Source organism: Thunnus maccoyii, chromosome 3 (genome assembly GCF_910596095.1).
Source record: "Thunnus maccoyii chromosome 3, fThuMac1.1, whole genome shotgun sequence".
Classification (NCBI taxonomy): domain Eukaryota; kingdom Metazoa; phylum Chordata; class Actinopteri; order Scombriformes; family Scombridae; genus Thunnus; species Thunnus maccoyii.
The window spans coordinates 19,054,303-19,080,972 of record NC_056535.1 but is presented as its reverse complement, the minus strand read 5'-3'; the positions used below and the strand labels follow the sequence as shown (position 1 = coordinate 19,080,972).

At 38.7% G+C, this 26,670-nt stretch overlaps 1 protein-coding gene across 1 annotated transcript in view; it reads left to right on the top strand.

The window, feature by feature from the left end:
• Positions 1-26,670, top strand: part of ca16b (carbonic anhydrase XVI b) — a 110,167-nt gene that overhangs the window by 17,404 nt on the left and 66,093 nt on the right. Inside the window, exon 2 of the mRNA XM_042405870.1 lies at positions 7,819-7,923. Within this exon, the coding sequence (XP_042261804.1) occupies positions 7,819-7,923 (105 nt within the window). The remainder of the gene's footprint in view (positions 1-7,818; positions 7,924-26,670) is intronic.

The following is a 26,670-nucleotide window of genomic DNA, read 5'->3' as shown; positions in this document are numbered from 1 at the left end:
GGATGACCCTAGCTGTGATCAAATCAATGACCTAGCGGGATCATTGTCACACTCTGCCTGTTGACTTAGATGGAACAATTTACATGACCAGTAATCAACCATCACCATTTATGAACAGCAGTAATATGTGAGGAGTGTAATGTATCCACCAGAGGCAGCTGAATTTATTTCAGAATCAATAACTAGACAATTCATGCAAGGCTGCACACCGTGTCCTGAGGAATGACCTCATAAGCTCTTGGCACTTAAGCCATCCAATTGCCACACATATTGAAAATTGAAAACCTCACTTTCTACAGTAAATTTTTCGGACACTGTCAGAGCTGTTATGTACAGTCCTGCCACTGCGTACGGGGGAGACATGTTTGAGGATTGTTTATTGTGGTCTGTGAAAGGAACAAGCCATAGCTGGTCAAGTAAAGGGGTCACCAGCCCTGAATTTGTTTAATCTTGTTAATGGTTTTCATCAGAGTCCCTGATGCACTCAATCACTGAAGCACTCCAGCTATTTAATGCACTTAATTCACTGTACTAGCATTGCCCTAGAAGCACATTTGACAGAAGATTGACATCATTTAAATTTACAGTGTAATTTCACAATTTTTGAGGAGTAGCTGTCTACTCAAGATTCAGCCTGTATGTAAGTGAAGTGGCTATGAGTTCTCCACAGGAAGTTGTGCAGATTTAATTCATAAAAGGGTCAGTTTTGGCCAGACAATAGAACAATAGTTCTTTACCGGCTTCTTATGAATAGAGAATAAATGCCAGGATGTGTTGTTTTTTTTTCTCCTTTTCTTTCTTTTTTCTATTCAAGGAAGACTGAATACACTGGAGACTTTCATCTAGACATTTTCGCCCACATGCTCTATCTAAGCCTGATGTTTGATGTGCTGTGTTCCTTACTTATTCCTTGTAGTAAAAGGTTGAAGAACAGCGTAACACATGGCATGTCACGCTGCCCAGGCCTCATCACCTCTGACTTTCTGTAATATTATAGCACAGATAATATGACATTTCCACAGTATACCTTTTTTTTTTTTTTAAGAGGAGAAAAACTGCAGGGAATATACGCCTCTAAACTGTGAGTGGGTTGAGAGTTGGTGACACAGTTGGATTTGATTATAATGAGATGGCCTTATCCACTTCTCACCAGATAAGTTTAGAGAAGAGGCTGCAGAGCAAGTGTGGCATAATGAGGAAGTCGAGTATGCCTTCTTTGCCGTTCCTCCCATTCTGCTCGCTTTGTTCCTTAATGAAACACAAACAAAAATGTTTTCTGTTCAGGAGGAACTCTAAGGTTGTAATGCACAGAATACCCACAAGGCTTTGTGTGTTTTTTGACGTTGTTTTTAGATTCTATTTTTTTTTAAAGTTATCTATGACTTTCTGTCACTTAGCTACTTCTACTTGTCTCCCTATCTCTAAGCTGTATTTTAGGATTTCAGCACCCTGCATGGCACTGACAAAAACCTCTCAGCTCTGTTGAATGTGCAGTAGCACTTCCTGTCAATTAACATGATGAACAAAAAGCCAGACAGGCCTTGACGTGTACACAGACATGTTTATACATGCAATAGAAAAAAATAATTAAGGAAAGGTGTCAGCTGAAATTTTTTAAATTAGTTTTTGGATTTTTTTATGTACTTATTTTTCATCTAGTCAGTCAAAGAACAACTTTAACACTAGACTAATGGGCTTAATTTTACTGTAACATGGTTACATTTCTTTGGCCCAGGGGTCCTGATGTCCTCTTTGCTGAAACTGCTTGTTTGCTTTTAGCTGTGTAGGCCTAAATATCTGCATTGGGATTTGAGTAGTTTTATTATTTCTGAGCTTGATGTTTTAGCCTCGAGGCTCGGCTCCCTCTGTGCAATATCTTTGGCTGATCTTGGCAGTTCTCATGTTCCCGAGGTCCTTGGTGTGACTCGAACACTTCCGGGGATATCAAGCCACATCACCCACTTCCCGAGGAATGAGAAACACATGCACGTTCAAGATCAAGCTCAACTTGCCCCTTCTTTTTCCTCCTGTTCCTGTGCTTCGCAGAGGTACCCCGACCTTGTTTTACATCTGTGACTTGTCTCGTAATAGAGGGTAACCGTGAAAAGCCTTACAGAGTGTGAATAGACTGGAAATGAAATAAGTACATTGGAAATATGTGTGCGTTTGTCATAAAGGTACGTTTTAGTGAAACATAGAACTGAGCAGATGTCCTTTCCTTTGACAGTTGACTCAATGGATTGCAGATGAGATTGCACAGACAGCAGCTGTCTCTCTCAGAATGCACATTTGTTCCTCATATACATAGCAATTTTGCATCAAGAACCTGCCCTTTACGCACTCAGGATGGCTATGAAAAACAGCTCACTTCTGTTTAGTAAGAATTCAGACAGAATAATGTAAAAGTTGTTTAGACTGTAGTTTGTCTAATTAGTAAATTTAATGATATGCCTTCTCTCTCCCTCTAATTAAAGGAATAGCTGAGAAAGTAGAGATGGGTGAAATGAATAAGCTTCCCTCCCTGTCGAGGTGTGTATGTAACTGTATGAATGTAAAGCAGGCCAACGCTGGAGGAGAATGTGAAGGATAACAGCACTGACTGACTGACGTGCCGGAAAAAGATCCCACTTTATTCAACCACACAATTCAACACATCGTGTTCATTAGGCATGTGAAGGTGATGAGCCAAAACACCCTGGTGGATAAAGTGCAAACTCTTCGGGGAAGTTAGTGTTTTATTCTTCACATATGTGTGGGTTGTTTTTTTTCTGGCTGACAGGTAAAATAGTGACAGGACACACGATATTTAGGCTTTGTGTTTTATTTCTAGTGTTTGTTTTTTTTTTCTTAAGCCAGCTTTATATGTTAATAGCTACCTATTGAGATATGATGCACTGTTTCTATACAGTGAGTTCATTTGCAACAAATCACATTTGTGAGTTGAATCAAAAGTTTTATCACTGTTTATGTTAATAATAGGCTGATGGTGTTTTAGTGGAAAGAATATTGATGTTGATTGTGTATTATTATTATTATTATTATGTATTTTGTATTACAGAATGATAAGGTTGATTTAAACATATTTCCTTTTATTATTTATTTATAGTATTTCTGCCACATATGATTGATTGATCTGCAATCAAGTGCATTATTAGTGTTCAATCTGGAAAAAAACCCTCAACAAAACAGAAAACTACCATCCCTAGAAATTGCAGGCGTTGCACTGCATTGGATTTGAGAGTATTTGCTTTAATATAACTAAATGAAAGCACACACATACATATTGCATTTTACTTGTGGAAAGTAAATTCACTTTCTCACCATCACTCTGCCTCCACTCTTTGTTTAACCACACTACACGGACCTTGTAACTCTTTAATCCATCCCCAAATAATCCGTGACGTCTCGTGGACGTGCCGGCCGGGCTGTCCTTCACAAACCTGATGCTAACGCTGGAGATGAGATTGATATTTTAACTCCAGCCCCCAATGACTAATGCAAGTTAAATGCTCCTGTGGTTGTTGTTAGGCTGCTGTTTTTCAAGGGCTCTCAGGGGTTCTTGGCTTGTTGTTGAGTGTGATATTATGGAACAAATAGCAGGGCTTAATGGTGGTGTAGATGATTTAACTGCCCTCAGGGCAATGAAAAACGGAAAATCATTTTGTGTGTCTAGACATTACAGAAGGTGTTGTTCTGTTGGGGTTTTGTGTTTTATTTCCTCAGAACTTCCTAAAAATACTCACATGTAAAAAAAAAAAAAAAAAAAGGCAAAGTTTCACAATGTCTGAATGTAAAATGATTTTTTAGGCCAAACTATCTATGTGATGACTCATTTAAACTAGTAGCTAACCTGCATGATTTGAATTCACTTGTTTTTTTTAGATTTAAGAGTCATGAACATTATTTGAGTGCAGTGCGGCTCTACTCAGTCTCCTTCAGGCCCAACACCGACTGTGTTGTCTGCTCTGCTCTATCAGAGATGCTGTGGCTTTAATCCTTTGCCCACAGGGGACGGCTGACATGGATGAGTGTAAACTGTTGACATGGTGCTGTCTCCTATGCTCTCTGATCAAAGACAGTGCAGCCCTCCTGTTTCACAACCTGCTTTCAAATATGCTCCTAGTCTCTGCCACGGAGACTCCAGCTCTCTCTGTTTTACACATTATTTTAACCTCTCAATAGTGAACTGATCTGATAATAACAAAGCAATCATTTATGACGTTATCCACGTAGCCTCTGTGACCTCCCTGCAAACAATGAATGTGATTTGGAAAACAATATGTAGGCTAAGTGGCTCCTACTATTCCAGCGGATACCATTTTTGGAGACGGTAATGTGCTGACTTTAAGTGCAAGGAAAGACTTGATGTAGTGCTTAGTTTAATTAATCCCCAGTAATGATGCAACTATTAGTAAGAGCTGAGTTTGTCTTAAGTGGCTGGAGGTGTGTGTGTGTGTGTGTGTGTGTGTGTTTGATGTGTGGAAATGCTGATCAAGCCAACGACAACTCATCGTCAAACGGTGGCTTAGAATAATAGCAGACCTCCATGGACTCCTGGAACTAAGTTTACCTTTAACCTCACAAGACTCCTAACAAGTGTGATATATAGTGGTTGTCATGGTTACAGTATCATGATACAGCGTTGGGTCTGCATGCAAAAATTCATGAACCGCAGGGAAATCCAGTCACATGCGTACTGTAAATGGAGATTTGAAAACTGTGGTAAAATCCATTAAACAAGCATAATCTGTATATTGTTTGGTAGATAATCCTACAGTAGTTTATAGCATTTGTATAGCCGTGCTAAAATGCAGTTGTCGACAGCATCAGATGTTTCAGCAAATGCCTCCAACGTCATGTTTATATTTAAGTGTCAAATCCTTCTAGCAGATGTGGGAATTATGACTCGAGTAAAAGAGGAAATAGTGTTACAGGTGTTATAGAGCTACAAAGTCTGCAGAGGAAGAATGTCTAGATTGACAGTCAACATTGGTTTCTTTTAACCATGGCAACGATTGTTCCCTAACCTCAACTGTGATATTTACCCAAACCACAATCTTTTCCTAATCCTAAGCAAACCTCAGTCATAACTGTGTAAGATCAGAACACGTTTTTTTATTTTTTGCAATGGTTATTTGTAACAATAATTGAAAGAATTGACAAATTATGTTGTCATGTGTCGATAAAGGGGCGTCAGATCAGAAAACGCCTTACATCGTTATGGAAGGCAATTGCAAACAACATATTTTGTTGTTTAGTTGGGAAGACTTGCTTGTCAAAATTGCTCATTGCTGAGAGATGTGTAACCTAGAGCTGCATCGATAAGTCAATGAATCAATTAGTTGATTGACAGAAAATCAATAGGCAACGATTTTGATAATCAAATAATCTTTTAAGGAGTTTCTTGAGGAAAAAAAATGGCAAACATTCATTAGTCCCAGTTTATCCTCTGTGATAAACCGATCATCTTTCAGTTGTGGACTGTTGGTTGGACAAAACTAGATATTTAGAAAAGTAAACGTGGGCTCTGGGATGGACATTTTTCACAATATAATGGCATTTTACAAACCACAAAAAAAATCATTTTTAATTAATTGAGAAAATAATAGATCAGTCAATAATGAAATCATTAGTCATTAATCAATAGTTGCAGCCTGAGTTAAGTAATACAACATGGATTATCCAAATGGATTTAAAAAGAGAATCACAGCAAGTTTAACAGTAATTTCTGCCTCCATTTTGGGTCTGGCATATTGTCAATTCTGGTTCTGTTTTAGTTTTTCCTGCCATTTTCTTTACACAGAAACAATCTCCTTGCCCAGTTGTTTGCATCCTTCTAGCAATGGGGAACCAATATTAGCATCTCCAGCTTTTGAATGCCACAGTGGGTTTTGACTGCTTAAAGCAACACAAAACACTCTTGTTTTGCTCATGCACCTGATTGACAATGGCTTCAGCTCGACATTTTCTTCTTCGCTGGCACAGGCTGCATCCGTTGTGGAGCATGTTTTCCCCACCGAGTTTGATTATTGCATGCCTGGGACTTAATAGGCTCTAGGGAGTGTCTGTGCCTAAGGACAATTTGTGCCCCTAGCATTCGGTGTAATTCTGTTGACAATGTTTGATTTCTTTTGGGCAATTTGCCCTTAGAAGTTAAATTCGTGCCCAGAAGACATGGGTCTGATGGTCTACGCTCTTGGAAAGACAGGCTGTCTGCATTTGACTAAAAGCAGTTTCCACACAGGAGCTTAGCAGGCAAGCTGTTAGGACATTATTACATCCATACATATATTACAAACATATTGACTGGCCAGTCCATTTACATTTTTTTTGCCAGACCAGCTGCTGCTGTAAAGGATTTGATTGATGGTAACTGTAAGAGAGCAGGAAGCATCATAGGGCCTGCCTCTTGTTTTCCGCATATCCCTGATGGTGATGGTCATTACCACCCATTAAGGCTTTGTGTCAAATGATGGCACCTGGTGCTGAAAGCAAGGGATTTTTACTTTGTGCACATAGTCACTGCTGTTTCTGTTGCTTTTGTCTTCAGTGGTTTAGTTTGCAAAGGCTCAGAAGTTTAGGAAGCTGTTGACTTGCCAGGCGGGTAAAGGGAACTAAAGATACTGGACAAACGTTATCTTGTTAAAATATGTTTCAATCTCTGTCACCTCTGGGGGTTTACAGTCCATGCTGGGAGTAGCTGCCAAAACTGCAGTTTTGAAGATTTGAGACGCTCTGACTGAATGTTTCTATTAAATTGAAGAGTCACTTTGTATTCTACAATTTCAAGAATATAGTATAGTAGTAGTAGTAGTAGTAGTAGTAGTAGTAGTAGTAGTAGTAGTAGTGTTAGCTATAGCAGTAGTTTCAAAATTGCATTTATTTAAGTGTTATATTTACAACCCACTGGCCAAAGAGAACATTCATACTGGAAAATACCATAAAAACTGTATGTTTGCAGCAGTTTTTAACTTGTTTAAACATGAATTTACCTGTTTCATTTACCGGCAACATGTCACACACCATCATCACAACCACCAACAGGCAGGGCTCAGAAGGTGGCCTGAACACAGGCTACACCTGGACCATCCTGGGTCTGCTCAAGATGGGACAGATGGTGAGGCTGTCCATCCCAAAATAGCCTATATATAACATGGAGTTTACACGCAGTTTACCTGAAACCAAAAGTCTGACATTAATGTTTTATTGAAAATCAACTGAGGTTTGTCTTTGCTGTTAATGCAGCTAATGTTTTTGTTTATATTATGTTTAATTAAAATTTCTTTCTCTTTATGAAATTACAAAATACAAAATATTATAGTTGAAAAATAGGGTGGGAAAGTACTTTATGGTGCCCATCAGGGTTTATCCGCACCACTGACAAATATTTTATCAGCATTTTACTTTGAGTTGACTTCAGTGATCGTAATTAGAAAACCAAATACTGTGTTCATGTTTTATGAACCAAAACCTTGGATTTTGTGTCTGAATTTCTAATGCCAGTTTTTAATTCAATGGGAATTCATTATTCTTACAATATCTGTGAATGGCAACAACTACATCACATGGTTAAGGTTTGGACAAGGTTCAAAATGGAACAGAAGCCCCAGTATTCTTCCTGCACTTGCATAGAAAATTTGTGTTGAAACTTTTGACATCAGCCTTATACATTTGTAGACATGTAAAAAGATAATTTCATAAATTGCGGTGATATTTGTCATGTCATGTTGTTTAAAAAACAAAAACAACTCTCTCCAACTCGTCCTCTCATTCACTCAGGCTGTAGATTTTCTGATTCTCTCTCTCTTCTTCCCACAGTTGCATCGAGTGGCCAACCTCACCATGCTGGAGTCAGGCATCATGGGAACACGGGTGCAATGAGGGAGAGGAGGGCAACCGGTGACCCTTACTGGTCCTATTCAGGTGAGCTCTTATTTGTGCGCTGACCAGAGCCCTCAGTAGGAGGAGATTTGAAAACGCATTTCTTTGACTTACTCACCTCTGCTCTTGTCTGGCCTATCATTCTCCTGTTTTTGTGGCATTTTGCCAGCAACCCCTCACACTCTACGTCCACACTGCTGTAGCCAGAAGATTAAATTAGATATTTACTGTTCATATAATAGTATACCTGCACTGTATGTTTTCATTGCTCTTAATAACTGCAATCACGGCAATGCACTGGAGATAAAAAAAACACTAAAATACAGCAAAGTGAGTCTATATTCAGAGTATCTTCAAGCCAGTTGTGATTAACCACGGATGAGTCAACTCCATAGAATATTTCTTGTGTGTAAATTGTGTGAACTGGACTGCTTAAGGATCAAATCATGTGTATGTAATTTAATAAAGACCTCAAATTAAGTAGTCAAACTTTCTCTTCTATGACAAGAAATGGTTTCAAATATGTAAGTCACACTCATGGAACAGAAGAAGATTAGGACTTACGTAACATTTTCAGCAGACCTACTTTCATTTGAACTGAAGTATATGTATCAGACAAACAGTAGGCCTTCATGTGAAAACCTAGCTAGATAGAGTTGTTTTAATTCCTGCCCCCATTATTGTTAATATACATGCTTTTAATGCCCAACTAAGTGCTTCTGGGAATTTCTGTTGGCCTCTTCCTCTAATTTCTCAGCCATCTATCTTTTAACAAATTGGAAAGATGGACAGATACAGCAGCCCAAAGTGAACACTCAGATGTGAGCTCTAATGGATGATTCATTACGGGTACTTTTTATGCTCGTAAATATTCTCAAAGTGATATGTGTTTGCATATGTGTATTTGGATGTGTTTTCCATGTGAAAGTGGCAAATTGATGTTTAAATTATGTTGCAGTGAAATCTTGAAGGGGCAGCATCTGAGTTACAAGCTTTAGAAAGTTGTTTATTTTTAAAGTCTGAAAGTAAAGGAAAAAAAAACAAATTTAGCAAAACATGGATATAAATATATTTAATATATAAATATATATTAGGCATATATCCAGTAAATTAACATTTTTACTTTTAACACTCTTAACATACTGCAATGCTACCAGCTGTACAGTATTTATGCACTTATGAAGCATCCTCTCACTATATGAACATACATACTCAACGTTTTTAGGCAGGTATATGCAGATCAGGAGATGCATTTCTTTTTTGGCAGAGAACAGTTCTGATAAGTACATACACTCACCGGCCACTTCATTAGGGACACCTGTGCAATCTTATGCAATCCAATACAATGCCTATACAATGGTGTTCCTAATATTTTGTCCACTCTATTAACATACATGAGGGGGCCAAAATATTAGGAACGCTTTTCAATATAATGCCCCCCAGTACACCACCACCATCCACAAAGATCACCTTTCTGACAATGTCAACAAAAATTGAAAATGTATAAGCTTCGCAAATATAGAATTTATGGCAGAGCTGCTGTATTGGATTGCATTAGATTGCACAGGTGTTCCTAGTAAAGTGGCCGGTGACTATATGTTCTTTCAGAGCACAGCTTCATATTCAGCTGTACACCTGAGACCCCAGTGCAAACACAGCCCTCCGTTGACCATTGAGCAGGTCCGGTGGGAAATAGGGGTTATGCGCTTTGATCAAGGGCACCGCACTGGAAAGGTCCAGGCAGTAAAACAGCCAGTAAAAATGTATTTACAGGTTCCAAGGTTCAAAAACACCACCTAGCAAATAACTAACTTCGTCCCTCTGCTCTCAGAGAGCATCACAATCTCTAAGTAATATTACACCAAGGAGATATTTTGTCTTCAATATTGCGCTTGCGAGCTCAGAATCCCATGGTTTTTGGACAAGAAAATGGTGCAAATAACAGCAAAAAAAAGAACTCTGCTTACTTTTGGCTCAAGTTTGTTTGGTATTCATGTCACTTCTGATACTGATCTTCGTCTCTCCCAGTTGTCTAGCAGAGGCAGTGAAAGTGTGTCTGCTTTGACTATCCAGGCATGATTGCTTTTTCGCTATCTACAAGGTGTGTGGAGCACATTAAGGAGAATCCTAATCACTTGATTTCTGGATGCCTCAAAGAACTGAAACCTTCAAAATAGTCTTCTTTAATCACAATATATTAATTTCCCTAAAATGTAACTTATCTGATCTTATCTGATCATCAGCTTCGAGTTTTTTAGCTCTTTTATTAGAACATTTGTGATTATAGCAGCACTGTTGGCTTTTTGTTTAGACTTGTATCAGAAATATCAGTCAGGTGAGTAGCACCCACATTACTAGATTGTATTTGTTAGTCAAAGTAGTACGCTTTAGGATTTTTTAACATATATCCAATCACTCAAAATGGGTTAGAACCCCATGTAGTGTAGTGCTGAGTGGAGGTGGTATTATCAACTTAGATGGTAGATGACAGCCTAAACAATAGTGAAGCTCATGAGATATGATGACATTTACTGTGTGAAACCGTGCATCTCCTCTCTAAAAGTTAATGTTTTATGATGTCGTAAATTGTATTAATCTTTTATGAAGTTAGCAGAGGTGGAGGTGGCCTGCCTCTGCCTGCCTCTGCACAGGAAATCCTGTATTGTTGTAGCAGCATTACATTCCTATCCATCTTTATCATGCAGTTGTACTCTTTGTTTTTCAGCTGTGGTCATGTGCAGATCATTGATCTTTGTTCAAATAATCATATCCATTGCGTTGCTTGGAGAGACCAAAACCAATCCCTCAGGACTTGATGTTGTCTGAAGAGTCACATTGAGTTCTGCCTCTTTCTGTAAAGAAGACATTGGACATTTAGGACCATATGTTTTCTATTCAGTGTTATTTATCTTTATGTAAACAGTCTTAGAGGCAGACTGTTTTAATGCCTATATTTGGTAACCAATTTGGGAAGCTATTCTGCTTTGTTGTAATGCACATACAGTTGTATGCATGCTAAGTAAGATGCAGGCTGTTAATTGAGGGATGACTGAACCTCTTTATGTTTTTGAAACATTTCATATGGGGATGACAGATAAAAAATGAACAAACATTCAGTTAGGGTCAGGTTTTTCTAAGAAGCTGGTGACACGGGTTGGTTTTGAACATTGATTTCAGACCCGTACAGAGCACTTATTCCTACCAGTCAAGGCAGCTGGCTGATTGTACTGAGAAAAAGGGAAGCATTGAGGGAACACAGCAATGTCCATTGCTTTGGAAAGGTAATTAGTGGCTAAGGCTGTGAATGGGGGACAGACAAGCGTGCCTTAGCAGCTAAATGGTTATTAAGGGCATTTGCTCTGTGCAAGTGAGTGTAAAAGAAATGCACACAGTCGGGTTAGTCTGAAGCTGGAAGGTACTGTTACAAGACCGACTTCAGCTCTATGAGCTAGACATATGTACATAACATATGAAGGAGCACAGGACCCTTTGTTTCTACAGACGTCTCTGGACGAGAGCTGTTTGAAGAATGTAGAACAATATTAGTCTCAGAAACTGGAGCAATAGCAAATATAATGCATTTAGAAACAATGAAGAAAGTCTCTTAAATTCTTAATTTATTTTCAAGTAATTGTTCTGGTCAGAAGTTTCATTTGTATAAGCTTAAATGTAAACTGTATGTTGAAATAACAATGGGAAATTATTAATTACATTAACATTTTCTCCAATTGATTGTTTCATACAGTTTATTACTTTGGACATTTGGTAATAAATATATAACATAATGGTTTTATTTTTTCACATTACATAATGATATTAATGCTATCGGTGTCAAAATACATTACATACATTTCATGATAAGAGAGAGTGCTAAGACCTTGTATTTTACACATTAGTCCAACGCTTCAAAGAATGAGGCAGCCATTGCAATGAGAGCCCTTATCATTCCAAGACATGTCACCTTCCTGTGTGCTTTGGTTATGAACCTCCAATGTAAGAAGCCTCGAAACCCACACCCTGAAATTTGATTAAAAGTTATTTAAGGCGTGCTGCGTATGTGTGCATGGAGGCATTTTTCATAAGAGGGATGATATCATACTCACCATGACTCCCACAGGAACAGAGCTATGCATCATTTTTCCCCTTTTTATATCTCTGCAGGTTTTCAAATCTTCTCTGTTGGTTTCTCTGGCTTTCTTTTTATCAGTAGTTTTATGTTTTGGCCAATATAGGCAGTAGTTTGCTTTTGATTGTGCACTCTTGATTTATTGTTCTAGTTTAATTACAGCACAACAGTTGGAGTACGTTAATGTGCATTTGCTGTAGCATTACGCTTGATCTCCTCTAACAGTGTGTAGAATAATTTAGAAAAAACAAAAGGCAAAGAAATATTCATTTTTCACTATATTATGAGATTTTGTCAGGCCCCTTAATCAACTTGCATGTCATTCCTGACTGGTATGAAGCAATTATGCTCAGTGAAAAGATTTATGTTCCTGCTGTGCTCACTATAAGAATTTATGATTTTGGTTAAAAAAACATTTGAAAAATGGTATAAAGAGCATAATGCCACACTTATGTAGCCCACTTGTTCAGATGACATGGTAGCCTACCTCCACAAATGATTAAAATAAAGCTATTTATTAAAGCACTGCATCTCATTTATACATTACTCTGAGCACAACGCTTCATATGCATAAAGCTCCCGCTGTCTGTTTTGTAGAGCAGCAGTCATGGATGTTTGGATTGAAGCCACTTTGACGAGCTGTTGCAGCCACTGCGAGAGCCTGTTATTGTGTGATACTCGTGGATTATATTTCCCCTCAGCCTGACTGTTTTATTCCACTTCACTGAGGTTGCCGGTGATCATTAGCAATCTTTCCACTCATGTCTCACATAATGAAGTGAATGAAGTGTCATTTTCAATCAATTGCTATGTTGATCCAACTTAATTAGTACTTCAGAGGATACAAAACAATATTAGGTAACTCACTGTTCTCGATTGCCAGTGCTGTTTGTTTTGCCTTTGAATTAACCCTCAATTCTACTGCAGCACGCACTTTCTTTGGCTTCTCATGTTTTTTTTTCACTACTTTAAATCTATCATATTTTTCTCTTCATTTTTTGGTTAAAATGTGTAGCTAAAAATGCCTTTATTAGGTATTCCCAGCTTTTAAGATCAACTTGTCAATCAAAAATAATTCTGCAGCAGTACAGTTTATGTTAACATAAATCTTTGTAGCTATGTTAACAAGTCGACCACATGATTTCAAAGCAGAGTTTCTGGGTCAATATCAAAATGTGACTGTGCCTTTCAGATTGGTTAGTCGGGTTTGACATGTTAAACCCTATGATTCATATAAACTTAAATTGGCTGGATGCTTGTGAAGGCAGTGCACTTTGTCTCTTGCGGCTTGACACCCCCCCCCTAAAAAGACTTGAGGGAAAAGAGCAATGCCATGTTGTCATGGTGCCCGACAGAAGGAGCTCTGCCTCCTGGAGGTAATGAATCGAGAGGAGGATTGCTCTCGGTAGACCTCCATGTACGAGAAGCACTTGACTTTAAAGCAAAGCTCCCTGACTACACGGCCGTACAAGGGGTTTGCATGAAGGGTAAAGTATGAGGCATTCTATACTGGGATCCAGGGAAATACTCCTCAGGGATGAAGATAACCAGCTGAAAGTATGTTTTCTTCTGAATTTGTCTGATAAGGAAGATAAAGGGAATTTTTATAAGAGCACCAGAGATATTGCTATGCTTCCACTGATTTGTTTATTTCTTGGGATTCCCATTAGCAATCACCAGCTTAACAGCTACTCTTCCCTTCATCCACAAGAAGAAAAAACAAGTTAAAAAACAACTACAGTAATTTAATGTAAAAATGTCTATCAGTCTTGATGAAATCCACTTTATTGTAAATAATAATGTTTTGCTCCTGATTGTTTCGAGACAGCCAAATACTGGATATTAAAGCTATCATGGGATTTGTTTGATATCATGAATCAGGTTGTCCAAATTAACATAACAAAGCAAATGCTAAATCCAATTTCTACCAGAATAGTTGTGTCAAGTCGATTTTCATTTGTTCAGCCCAATATCACAAATCGCAAATTTGCCTCAGGGGGCTTTACACTTTGTACAGCAATACAACATCCTCCATTCTTAGACTCTCGATTTGAATAAGAGACCCCCCCCCCTCCCAAAAAAAAGAAAAAAAACCCCTCTTAATCGGGGAAAAAAATGGATGGCCAAACATGCAATAGATGCTGTGTGTACAGAATAGACCAAGACAGTAAAATTACAGCATGAAAAACATAAGTTCATTTTTACTTGTCAATATAATTGACATTAACATCAACTAGACAATTTGTCATGTGATTTTCCAAACAAACTGACTGAGATTGATGTCAGTCTAGGGCCTCTGTTGTGATATTTTTTTACATGTTGCCCATTCTCTAAATAAAAACAGGTCCTTTGAACAGAATCATCATGTTAGTCGATGGAGGACATGTCACGTGTTACATCTGCCATCTGATCGCCATGCACGCCAACCACAATCCATTCTAAAATTGCAGTCTATTCAAATGACCAGCCTTGCATTGATTCTTGCTACACTAACTGCTGCACTCAGTCTGCTGGTTGGTAAAGCTTGGCCTCTATCTCCCTAGCCTCCACCTGCTAGACTATCTATTTAAGCCTTTAAGTAATAAGTTTCCCTGTTCTATCTATACCCATGGGGGGATTATTTTTGTTTCATTTTATTTACTTAGACTTATCCCCAAAGGGACTCTAGATGTTGTTGTGTCTAATGTGTCATTCTCAATCATATCAACCAGAACCTAACAAACAAATGTATTTTTCTTATGGCTTCAAGACATTGTTTCTGTACTGTTTTGCAAAGTCACAATTTGGAAGCCCCTTAAGTTAACTGTCATCGTTGCTACATTTAGTTAGTCCTCTCAACTATCCCATAAGGGCCAGATAGAAACAAGACACATCAGCTGGCTCTGTTTACACTATATTAGGTGTTTGCATATATGGACATGTTCGCACGTTTGTTGGTGCGTATGGTCCGTGTGGACCCTCACGGACATGGGCAGATGACCAAAATTTGCGGCAGACAGACCTTCGAGGCCACACAGATACAGGAAGTATAAATTGTGAACTATTGTTTTCTCTTACACCACTTGAAGCCACTCTTTTCCAGGACTAACCAGCAACACACACTGGCAGGTTATGACGAGTGTCAAAACACCTGCAACCATTTTTCTCTATGTAAGCCTGCACATTGGCAGCATCTTGACAAATGTCATTGCGAGTTGATATGTGTCAGCTATTCTATTTTGCAGTGCTGACATGCATCGACTCTCCAAGAAAGCAGCATATTTGATCACATTCACTCCCTCCAATCTCCTGATCAATATCCTAGCTACTGTGCCTTGATTACTCTATGTATGGAGCGTCCAGTATGTGCTACGGGCATCAAATAATACTCTGGTATATGTTTCATTTTAGTGTTATTTCTCCTTTTCCCTTTAGTTTGACTACAGGAAATGTGTTCATTTACAGTCAGGGCACGAAATTAGTGCCAGTCACCAGCCAAATGATGGTAAAATATGCAGGTGGCTGGTTGTTTTGCTCCATTCACCAGCCAAAAAAACAATGGTCATCTATTGAGTGGCTGGTAAAATTTGAACATTCACTAGCCATTTGACCGGAAGGCAAAAAAGTTGATTTTGCACCCTGTTTACAGTAATGTGAAACCATGAAGACCTTTTGAACTTTGTTGTGCTCATCCTGACACATTCCCTGCCTCTTCCCGTAGCCACGGTGCTTTCTGGACTTGATTGATTTCCTCCTCCTGAGAGAGCAGAGGGAGATTCATCTGTCTTACACTACGCATTTATAGTCGCAGCCATTCTCTGCGATGATGGAAGCTTAACACAACATCATCTATATTCCTCCAGCCTTGTTGATGTGTTGTATCAACCTGTAGTTGTACCTATACTTATTTTCTGAGAAAATGAGAGGTGCAGGAACACTAATTATTAAAAATGAATTTTGCTGGGGCCTAAGCTGACTCATTATTCATCTTGGTTATTGCTAGCAGTTTGGATCAGCCTTCGTCTGCCAGAATTGGTCCATTTGTCTCTGTCAGGGGTGGGCCCTTGACAGATGTGCCAATATGGCTGCCGAAGTTCTGTGCTTGGGGAGAGGCATCTTAATTCTCCATGATGTATCATGCTGGCAGCAACCAATTTAGCAGAATTGAGCTCCAAATCATCTTACTTCCCACTGCCTCTGACAATCTGTTTCCTTTCTCGAGATGAGGTAAATATATTAAGGACAGAAATAAATTAAGGATTCCCAAGCCCTGAGATAATACTGTATCAGTGAGTTTTTGTTGGAGTTGATTGTTAGTACTGTCACATTGGCATGACCAGATAACAGAACAGTATTTTGGGTCAGTGCCACAAGGATACATAAAGTCAGGGCCCAGTGCACTGCAAATATGATAAATACAGCCAAATTTTCTGTTTTTCCTGTTTAGCCCAGATTGATGTGTTGGGCAGACAGGTTTGTTGTGTAAACCTAATTAATTTCATTTCAGGTGTCACATGGCATCGCTGTGCCTTGTGGCAAGACATTAGGCCTAGTTGGTGGCTCAGGTCCAACCTAATAGATGTAGACATGCTTGGCCTGCTGGGAATGCAATATTGAGGAAGTGTGAGATTGCCAGCCCACAGGTTTTCCTCTCTAATGTGGTTATGGTGATGAGCTGGAATGAGCTAGCTAGCAGCTCAGCAAATTTTTAAACTCATAATCATGATGACTTACTTTGTAAGGAGTACATATCCCCTCAGAGGTGAGGAGTTAATTGTTGGGGGCGAGGCCTTAATAGTGGAACAATGGCACAGTGTTGAAAGATGCACAATACTTTGCTTGAATTATAAAACAATGTTTGACTGATTATCATATGTTGAAATGCTGCAAGGTATTTAAGCCTTAGCCACTGAATTGTAACTGTATGGAAGCAATTGATGGTATTTAGTACTGCATTACTCCTAGATAACTGACATTCCTAGGCTTGTTAGATCGTTTATTCTGTGCTACTATCTCTAGTTCACTGAATTACACTGCTAACTATTGATTCCTGTCTGGATTCTAAATTATAAGGATCCTTGCTGTGTAAACATGTGGTCATCGTTGTCCCTGCTTAGCTTGCAGAATAACCGCAACATAGAAGAGTAATGGCTACTAAGGGGGTGAGCTGAGCTTAGAGGGGGCAATAGCTCAAAGTGGTTCAGGCCTGTGTTTGTTCTGTGTTACTTTGTGGGCTAATGGTGTCTGTGGGCTGGCTTACATGGTTTGATTTAAAGTTACTTAAAAAAAAGACTGTCTGTAATCAAAATATATTTCTGTAATTTGGTAAATGTAGGGTCTATAATTTGGTTTATCAATTACAATTATTATTGTAAATTGTAAAGTGAGTATAGCCCATACATTTCCACCATAAAAAAACAACATGCACCATTATCTTTCTGAAATCTTAAATACATTAATTTAACTTGAACCTGCATTATAGTCTTATAGTAGCAGGTAGAAGGAAGATCACTCCGGCCTGTCATCCTTTGTCTTTTAGAGTCTCATGACTCATTTAAGTGGGAGCTCATATACCTGCAAGGGCTAATAAATAATGCAGATATATCATGAAATTATTGGGGTAGAAGCTGTTCTTTGCAATCTAAAATGTGACAGTCTAAACCTTTTTGTGTTATATGCAAACATCCTCACTGGTTTTCACTTAATATTGTCAGATTTTTAAAGCTGAAAGCTGAAAATGAAACTGTGGTCACACATGCATCACTACCACTACAATACTGCTTTTCATTCAGAGCAACAGCAGACTGGATTTGTTACAGAACTGTGCTAAAATAATTCTAATGTTTTTTGATATTTTGAGTGTGCTGTATCCAGTTTTCTGAAATGTAAATAGAGCCATTGCTTTCTCTTTAAAAAATATGTACATTTTTTTAGCCACGAGCAGTAGTGGGAATCTTTTTTTGAAGCTAGAGGTCAAAGGACAACTTCTTCTCTGCACACACCTCCGCTATTTCAGCCATGAATTGCTTTGGAAACATCAGCAACGTCCTTTTATTTAGTTGTCACTAACAGTAAGCTGGATTTCTTAGTGAATGTGTCCGTTTGAGGAAAGAGTGGTAGAAATGTGACAAAAGAACTTCAGGGGAAGGGAAAGTGAGTGTTCGTTTTTAGAGAACTATTATTTTGTATTTTTACCGCATAGTGGACACCTGCCTACAGCAACTTTAATTATGAAATGAATTTAACAGACCAGCGTTCACCTCTCTTCTGGAATCAATTTTCTGTTCCTCTACGTGAGCTCCCTCCTCCCTTTTATTCTTTAATTTTCCTCCTCATCTATCTTTCCTAATGCTGTTCGCATCTCAATTCTGAGCAGGGGTTTGCATGTGGATGCTATAGAGGTAGTAGGGAGGTTGAGACACAGACTGAGTTAAGGTTGGATTTAAAATGGCTTCTCGCTGTGCTTAGCTTCAACACTCATCTGGGGATGTGGTCATGTGCTATCCTGTGATTTGTGGCCTAATTAGTGGTTTTGGGGTACCTAGGGCTAAAAAACCTGCCCTGTTTCTCTCTCTGCCGCCTCCGGCTTTAATTTCTTCCACCCTCTTTCCTTGCTGCATCTACTGACTGACACATGTACCCACATATGCACACACACCCACTTTCAAGCTGTAAAAATACAAGCAAAGGATGACTGTGAAACTATGTGAATAAGCAACAGATAAAGGTTTAGCTGTGCAGATAAAGGCTTCTATGTACAGCCAATTTGTCACCTCTGGAGTGAATACATGTCTGTTTAGTCCAGGTCAAAGTGCACAGGTGCAAAAGGGAAAGATGATGTTTACCTCCCCCAAGAAGGTTAAGAAGGATGGCCTCTTGTTCCCTGATTTAGTCTGTTACCAACATATCTCAGACTAATGGCTGGATTGAGGTGAACTTGCAGTTTTTAGCTGTTATCACTTCAGACTGTTCATGCACCAAGAGGATGGTCTGAGGAAAGTCTGTTAAATGGAGTGGAGACCCTGTGATCTAACCTTTTAACAATCACCATCATCCAAACTTTGGCTACACAACTGTTCCACTGTATCGTCTACCAAGAGTACTGTTGGTAATGAAATTAATGGTGAACTCTGGACTTTATGAGGACTTGATAGAGGTTAGCATTCTGTTACGTGGTTTCATATTTTTGCTTTGCCTTACCTACATATGCAAATGCTTCTTGTCGATTTGCATATGAACATATACTTGTCAGTAAGTGAAAATATTACACACAACTACTGTTAATGCGACTACTTCTACTAGCACTTCTAGAAAAAATTAAAGTAACATTTCACTATTGGCTAACTGTTCCTTTTTAATTGTTACTTTTGTCATAGTCTTGCGTAGCCAGACTTGTCTCCACAGTGCTCTGCCAGTGCTGGAGAATGGTCTGGCCGCACCCACTGTCATTCTGCAATGGGGGGAAAATACACTCTGGCTTGTTTGTATTTCTTTAAACCAATCAAACTCAGCAGTGCTAAGCCCAGGATGCAGCAACTCTGCCCTTGCAAAATAGTGGGGGGGGGGGGGGGGGGGGTTTGAGCCCTGGCATTAATATAGCTAAATCCTTGCAAAAGAAAACACCACATTAAACAGTAAAAGGCGTATGTTGACAATGTTATATGACTTTTACTGATTTAAAACAAAACAAACGTAACTTGCCAATTTCTGCATGTAGATTGCTGGCTCAGAGGTTATTGTTATTGTTGTTTCATGTAGCGACTGGGATTTTCAAAACAGTAAGATGAAGATACCAGAAGGGGAGGAGAATGCTGCCTGAAATAGGTGGCTAATGGCAGACTTATACCCATAGTCTACATCCGGTGACTCAGACTACTTTTGTCAGTGAATCTCTGTCCTAGCTGTGTCCTGTGTGAATGTATAATAGGTTTGTGCACATTTGTGGATTTCTGTTGTGAATAACAGAGAAATGGACTAGCCATTGGGAGGTAATTACAATGTCAGGACAGTTCATGGATCTCTGTATCAGTCCCAGACAGCCTGTGTACATGTGATTTGCAGAGCTGATCTCTGCTTCGTGATGAAAGATGAAAACCAAATTGTGGGTTGCATACTTTTTCCCCAGACTTTCACAACCTGTATCTGATATTGAAAACTACATCTAATATTAGGCACAAGTTGTCTTCTACACATATTGTGAAGAAGACATATTGTTTATCTCTGACTGCCATGTCACACTTGAGACATTTTGAAAGGTGATGACCTTCTAGGCAATTTAGGGAGTATTATTGAGACATTGCCACAATATAGAATTGGCCCTGTTCAACGGAACACTTAAAATAGCAGCTCTCATAAAATAACATGTACAAACTTGCAAAATGAAATTCCACATAACATGTCATTTGAAGGTTCACCGTGTGGGTGGAGATCTTTCACCCGTACCTGCTGACTGTGGCTAATGGTCTGCTTAGTGGTGACCTCATGCTGTGGGGTCATCCTAACACCGTGACAGGCAGGCAAGTGAGAGGCTTCAGTGAGTCTCACAACCTCTGTCCCCTGGGAGACAGCAGCCTGCCTGTCTCCTTATGCCTGTCCTGGATTATCGCTCTACAGTGACTTACAGTCAGCTCATCCTCCTGTCGTTGTGTCCCTCAGTCCCAGGGAAGAGGGCTCTCTAGCAGGCATCCACAGCTTCTCCTTCTGCCCTCTGTATCTGATGGTCAGCTGCTTAATGTGAGCCACGTTGATGACACAATTGGTTCTATAATCTTTGGGATGTGTTTAGCATTTTAAGTCACGTGGCAGCGTGGCACTAGGGATGGCAATGTTGGGCGGTGTCTCAGTCAATCCACCACTTTGGGCCAGACTGAAATAACTCAAAAACTTTTGAATGTATTGAGGATGAATCCTACAGACTTTGTTGATCCCCTGACCTTTCCTCTTAACACCACCATGAGGTTGACATTTTTCTTTTTTTTTAGTGAAATATGCTAACAATTATAGGATGGATTGCCATGAACTTTTGACAGGTATCCATGGTTCCCAGACAATATATCCTACCGACTACATGGATCCCCTGTCTCTTCATATTGTGCCCTCATGAGGTCGACGTTTGTGCTTTTTAGTGAAATGTCTCAACAACTATTGGATGGATTGCCATGAAATATGGTACACATGTGCATATTCCCCACAAGATAAATTGTAATAACTTAAGTAATCAGTTAATTTTTCTTCTAGCACCATCATCTTCTCAAAAATTTAATTGGTCCAGTATTTCGGTTCATGACCAAATACCAGTAAAACTAATGACATTCCCATTAGCCCCCACTGTGCTTTTTGTTTAGTGCTAATTAGTGAATGTGAGCATGCTAATTCACCAGACAAAGATGGAGAAAATGGTAAACATCATGCCTGTTAAACATCAGCATGTTAACATTGTCAGTGCGAGCATAGTAGCATGCTTACGTTAGCATTTAACCCAAATTACTCCACTGTGCCATACAGAGCTGCTAGCATGGCTGTAGACTTTTACTCTTGTTACAATATGAAGCCGAAGTGTTTGGCAGTCGGCATAAATAGAGGTGAGGACAGTGGTTTGGGATTCATATGTACATATAGTACGCAATTGTTTTGGCCATTTGAGGAAGAAATAGCCAATCAAAAAATACAAATTAGATGTTATAGATGAGATGATATCATGACAATGATTGGAGTCTTTCACCACATCCAAATGCCTACTTAAAACTGACACAGAGACAAAGGGAACATCCATAGGAGACCCTGTTGCCCCTTATACCCAATTGGATGAAAATGGCTCAGACTGACAGCCAGCGTTATCGTCATTAAAGCTCAGCACTCTCAGTGATGGGTCGAAAAAGTGGTTATTGTATGCCTTTCCTAATAGTCAGGTGCTGGAGTCATGGCTTAGTGGAAGTTCCTAGAGCCAAAGAAGAGATAATTAAACCAATGGAGGAAGCTGCATAAATGGAATATGAGGGTATGTCGGTTCAGAAAGAGGTGATGGCTTAGAGCGAGATAAGATGTTCTATGAAAAGAGGTGTAACAATAGGAATTGATGGAAAGGGTGATGTGACACATTGGATATGGATTCAGTTATATCTTTTTCAGTGTGTGTGTTGGTGCCTAATCATGCTGGACTGTAATTGGTTCTGTTTAGAGAAACAAATAATTTATATTCTTGCTGTTTGCTCCAAGGACAATACTAGTAGTAACACATATTATGAAGAAGTCCTCACACATTATGGTGTCTTATCTACTTAAGTCTCAGTGCTTCATGTCCATTTTAAGGGTCCTCTGATTTGAATAACTGCTGAAATACCTACTAATTATTCCTTTTATCTATTTTTTTACTGTGATTTAAATATAATCTGTGTTTCTGATATTAAAACGTCCATCACACGACCAGCTGCAGGACATTTATGAGTGCTGAGGTTAGCGTCTGTGTTTCCAACAGTTAGCTGATATGAAACAGTTGCCCTTGGACAAAGGGGAGTAATGTAGCATCACTAATCAGTATTTCACTTTGCGGCTGTACAGAGGAGATCTGTGTTCTGCTCCATGGAGTGCTCACCTTTCTGTCCTGTTTACAATTAGCAAGAGGTTTTCTTATATTGATGCAGTGTTGGATTGGTGTCAATGTGAACTGATACACAGGGAGGGCAAAACCCAGAGAGAAAAACATTTTCTCTTTATACTGTGTTGGAAAAGAACAACTTTTTAATGTGTGGAAAGTCAACTACAAAGTTGAGGAAAAAACCTTTGATTTACTTCCTTTATTTGCTTTAGTTATATATAACCCTCTCTGCTCAAACCTAGTCATTAGTCAGAGAAACATAAGGTATGTAGCCTAATCCTAAGATGTATTAAGTCAATTTGCGGGAAGTGTGTTATAAGACATCCTCTACATCAAATATAGTACTTATGAGTTTTAGGGACCAAACTCATTGGTGTTTAATCTGAATATATCTAAGTGGAAAGGACTGGTTTTCAGAGAAAGTGATCTTTGCCTGAGAAGCTGTATTAATGAAACATCAACAAAGAAATTATGAAGATAAAACATGGGTGCAGATCACAATAATACCTTTTGAAACATTCGTGTTTCACTGGGCACATAGATTGTCATGAATAATTCCTATGACTGCCTTTTTCAAACAGAATTTAATTGCCTTAGGAATTTATTTATTTTGGAGTTTATTCTGATTGAGATGCTTATGAGAAACATTCAATTTTCATTGGACTACTGACTTCTGATACACTGAGGTATCGTTCAAGAGCACAATTTCACAATTAAAGAAAAAACGATTTATTTAAAAGTTAACATTAGACTAAACATAGACATCCTATGATTTGATGAATTTTACCTCAGTAGCTAAAGCAAAGAGAGACTGAATCTATTGCATACCTGTGGTATTATAGCATCATAACAATCATGCATGCTTATCTTTCATTGTATCTCAACTAAGTTGCATAACTATACATTTAAAAATGATGTCCCCTTTCAGTGTAGTTCTCCACAAGGCATGCGATATTTATGCAGTTTATTTTTAGACTAAATGCAATTACTGGTCAGTTTTTCACTGCTACAGTTTGACAGTTTGATTACATAATTGAATCTTTGTTTTAACTGAAGGCCTTTGGAGATGTTGAGCCTGTTTGTTTGGAGCTCATCTTTAGGCATGGTGAATGCACAAAAATAATGAACAAATTTGTCTGCTTAACACCAAAATTTCCATAGCAAACTTTCCAATTGTCTGTCATTCTCAATTCAAACACTGATCAGATTTAATCCACAACTAAGGGCTGCGACACACCAAGCCGGCTTCAAAGAACTAGTGCCAACAAAGGCTAATTGATCAAACAGTTTGCTTCTCCTCACGTCTTGTACTTTAAAAAGTTGCACTTAAACACGCAAAAGCACAAAATCCATTTTCTTGGTGAAAGCAAAATTGAAACAGTTGTTTTCACAGCGTAATCAAACAGAAATAGTCTTTTAAAACATAAATTAAATTTACGTGAGTGAACTATTTGAATCATATATTAAAAATTGCCAGCGGTTACAATTGCTCCATGTCATTACTCAACAAATGGCCAAATGAAATACAAAGGATTTAACATTATAATGCAGCACTACTGTCAAGCTTTCCTGGAGGACATAAACTCAAGGAGACTAAACATATAAGGCACTTAAGGCCTAACCCATTTTTGTATCAACAAAAAGGGCTTTAGCCCACAAATGCTCATTACCATCCAGAAAAATAAAATGGGACGCTCCTACCTGCTGACAACAGGCGAAGATCTTAGTTGTTTTCGTGCAAGGAAATGAGCTGAGAAAATCTGAAACGGGTGAGGTGTGTGTGAGGAATCTTTTCACTGTAAGTCTGTGCTGATTAGTTTTACAAAGGATAATAATGTTATTTCACTTTGTCAGTACCTGGTTTATATATTCTCGATTCGGTTTAATTGGTACAGTAGCTGTAGTGTCAGAACTCTAGCTAATAAGGCCATTTTTTTATCCTAGAGAACGCATAAAATCAATAGCCGGAAACATGAAAATGCACATTCGCCAGTTGTACAGTAGCTTTGAAAAATATGTTTTGCCTTTTAAATGTGAAGTATAAAGGCAGAATTTCTCAGTTGGAAAAACTCATTCCTACTTTTCCTACTATTGCTACTGTTTCTTCAACTTTCTGTAAAACCAGTTGTGCTAAATCCCTAACTTTTAGTTGGTGTTGATTTTTTTTTTTTTTTTTTGTTACAGTGAGTTTCACTGTGGAGCAGATATTTCACATAGCAGTTGTGGTAGCTTTACCAGCCATATGAATTTAAACGTTGATAAAATAAACTGTTTACACAGGGCTGCTAACTCTCACCCATTCCACGTGAGACGCGTCGTGTAACCTGATCACTCAGGTCACACCTGTTTCTCCTGCTTTGAAAAGTTGATATCAGAGTTAAGCTAATTATTTTGTGGACATACGTGCAGGCAGATACTACAGTCTTACAGCTGTTAGATCTGACAGAGCTGTCCACCTGCTGCTGCTTCTCCAATCACCTGCATTGCATGTCACAGAACAGCAGCTGTGCTGTGAAGAAGAACAGACAGATGGGGACACACAGAGTGATGGCGCACAAACTGCACGTGTCCAAGTTAGATGTGTAACACCCTTTGTATTCAAGAATAAAGGTCTAACGGGGCCTTAAGGGTATTGGCATATTCTGGCTGTGTTGGGCCCATTTTTACATGAGCTGTGAGCGGATCAGATTTGGACATGAAATATATTTATCTAAATTGCAATTGTGTTTGAAGTTAAGTTGACAAGGTTATGCAGTCCAGTGTTTCCCCCGGATTTTTTTTTTTGTATATTTTAAAGTTGAATACATCAATCTGGTGCACTTTGAGAGCAAAACTAAGAGTCTAGATCTATGAAGAACTTTGTAAACAACTTTGTCCTCTTGTAAACACTTTCATGCTCTAGTTAACAATTTAATCATAAACACATTGTTTGTATAGATATGAATGGTGATGACATGGCAAATATAATCAGCTATTATAACTATTCTCTGACATTGTTTTGTGTTCACTAGTTATTTCTGCTGGAAACAGGAGGACAAAAGTTGATTGACAGAAAATTAATTGGCAGCTATAAACAGATAATTTTTTAAGGAAAAATGCCCAAACTGTATTTTTTGCAGCTTCTCAATTATGAGGATTTTAAGCTTTTTTTTGTGTCATACATGATAGTAAACTGAAGATTCAGACAAAATGTGACATTTGAAGACATCACATTAATTATAATCAACTATAACTGACAATAACTGACATTTCTGACATTGTGTTGTGTTACTTGTTTCTGCTTGTTTCACAGGAGGACAAAACATCAGTTAATGCAGATTCAATGTTTTATGCCAGTGTGCTCAGAAATATCAGTTGAGCTAAAATTTTAAAAAATGACTGTTTTTAGTTGCATTTACTGAGACTTCCAGGGTGTCACTGAACATGCTGTCAGCTCAGTCACTCTGGTTACCCGGGCAGTGGCCAGTGTGAGTCACTGAAGAACCAACCTTACCGGGTGATGGCAGAGGAGGCTGCACCAGCGTCTGGACTTTGCTGCACTCAGCACCGCAGCACAGAAATGAGCCGTTTGTTTCCAGTACAGCTAGTTTTGCTCTTAGATAACATTAAGACAATACTTTAACGTTTAGTCAGTCATGCTGTTGTCCTGCATTGCAAACCAACGCTTGAAAATAGACAATACTGAACAGTTTTTTTTAGTTTTTTCCCCAGATTGAATTCAATACACTTGTAACGCCAGCACTGAGATAAACTTGTTGCTCTTTTCTTCAGTAATTCCTCTCCTTACTGGTGAAATATGACATATTGAAGTTGCAGCTTTGTGTTAACAAATTAGACTGTGGTGGACTGCCACAGTCTAATTAATAGGAAACACTGCAGTCATTTTAAGTTGCACTGTAACTCTTTGTATAATGCAAGTCAAATGAGAGTAAAAGTAACAAGTTTAGACTTCTGACAAATTTATTGTGTGCTGATTATCCAGAGAGCTCTTCAGATATTCTGAAACTTTTGTAGGCGTGTTGGCTCACTGCCATATTGAAGGGGAAGCTGTTAAAGTTTTTGAATTGTAGGGGAAGCTCTTCCTCATGGG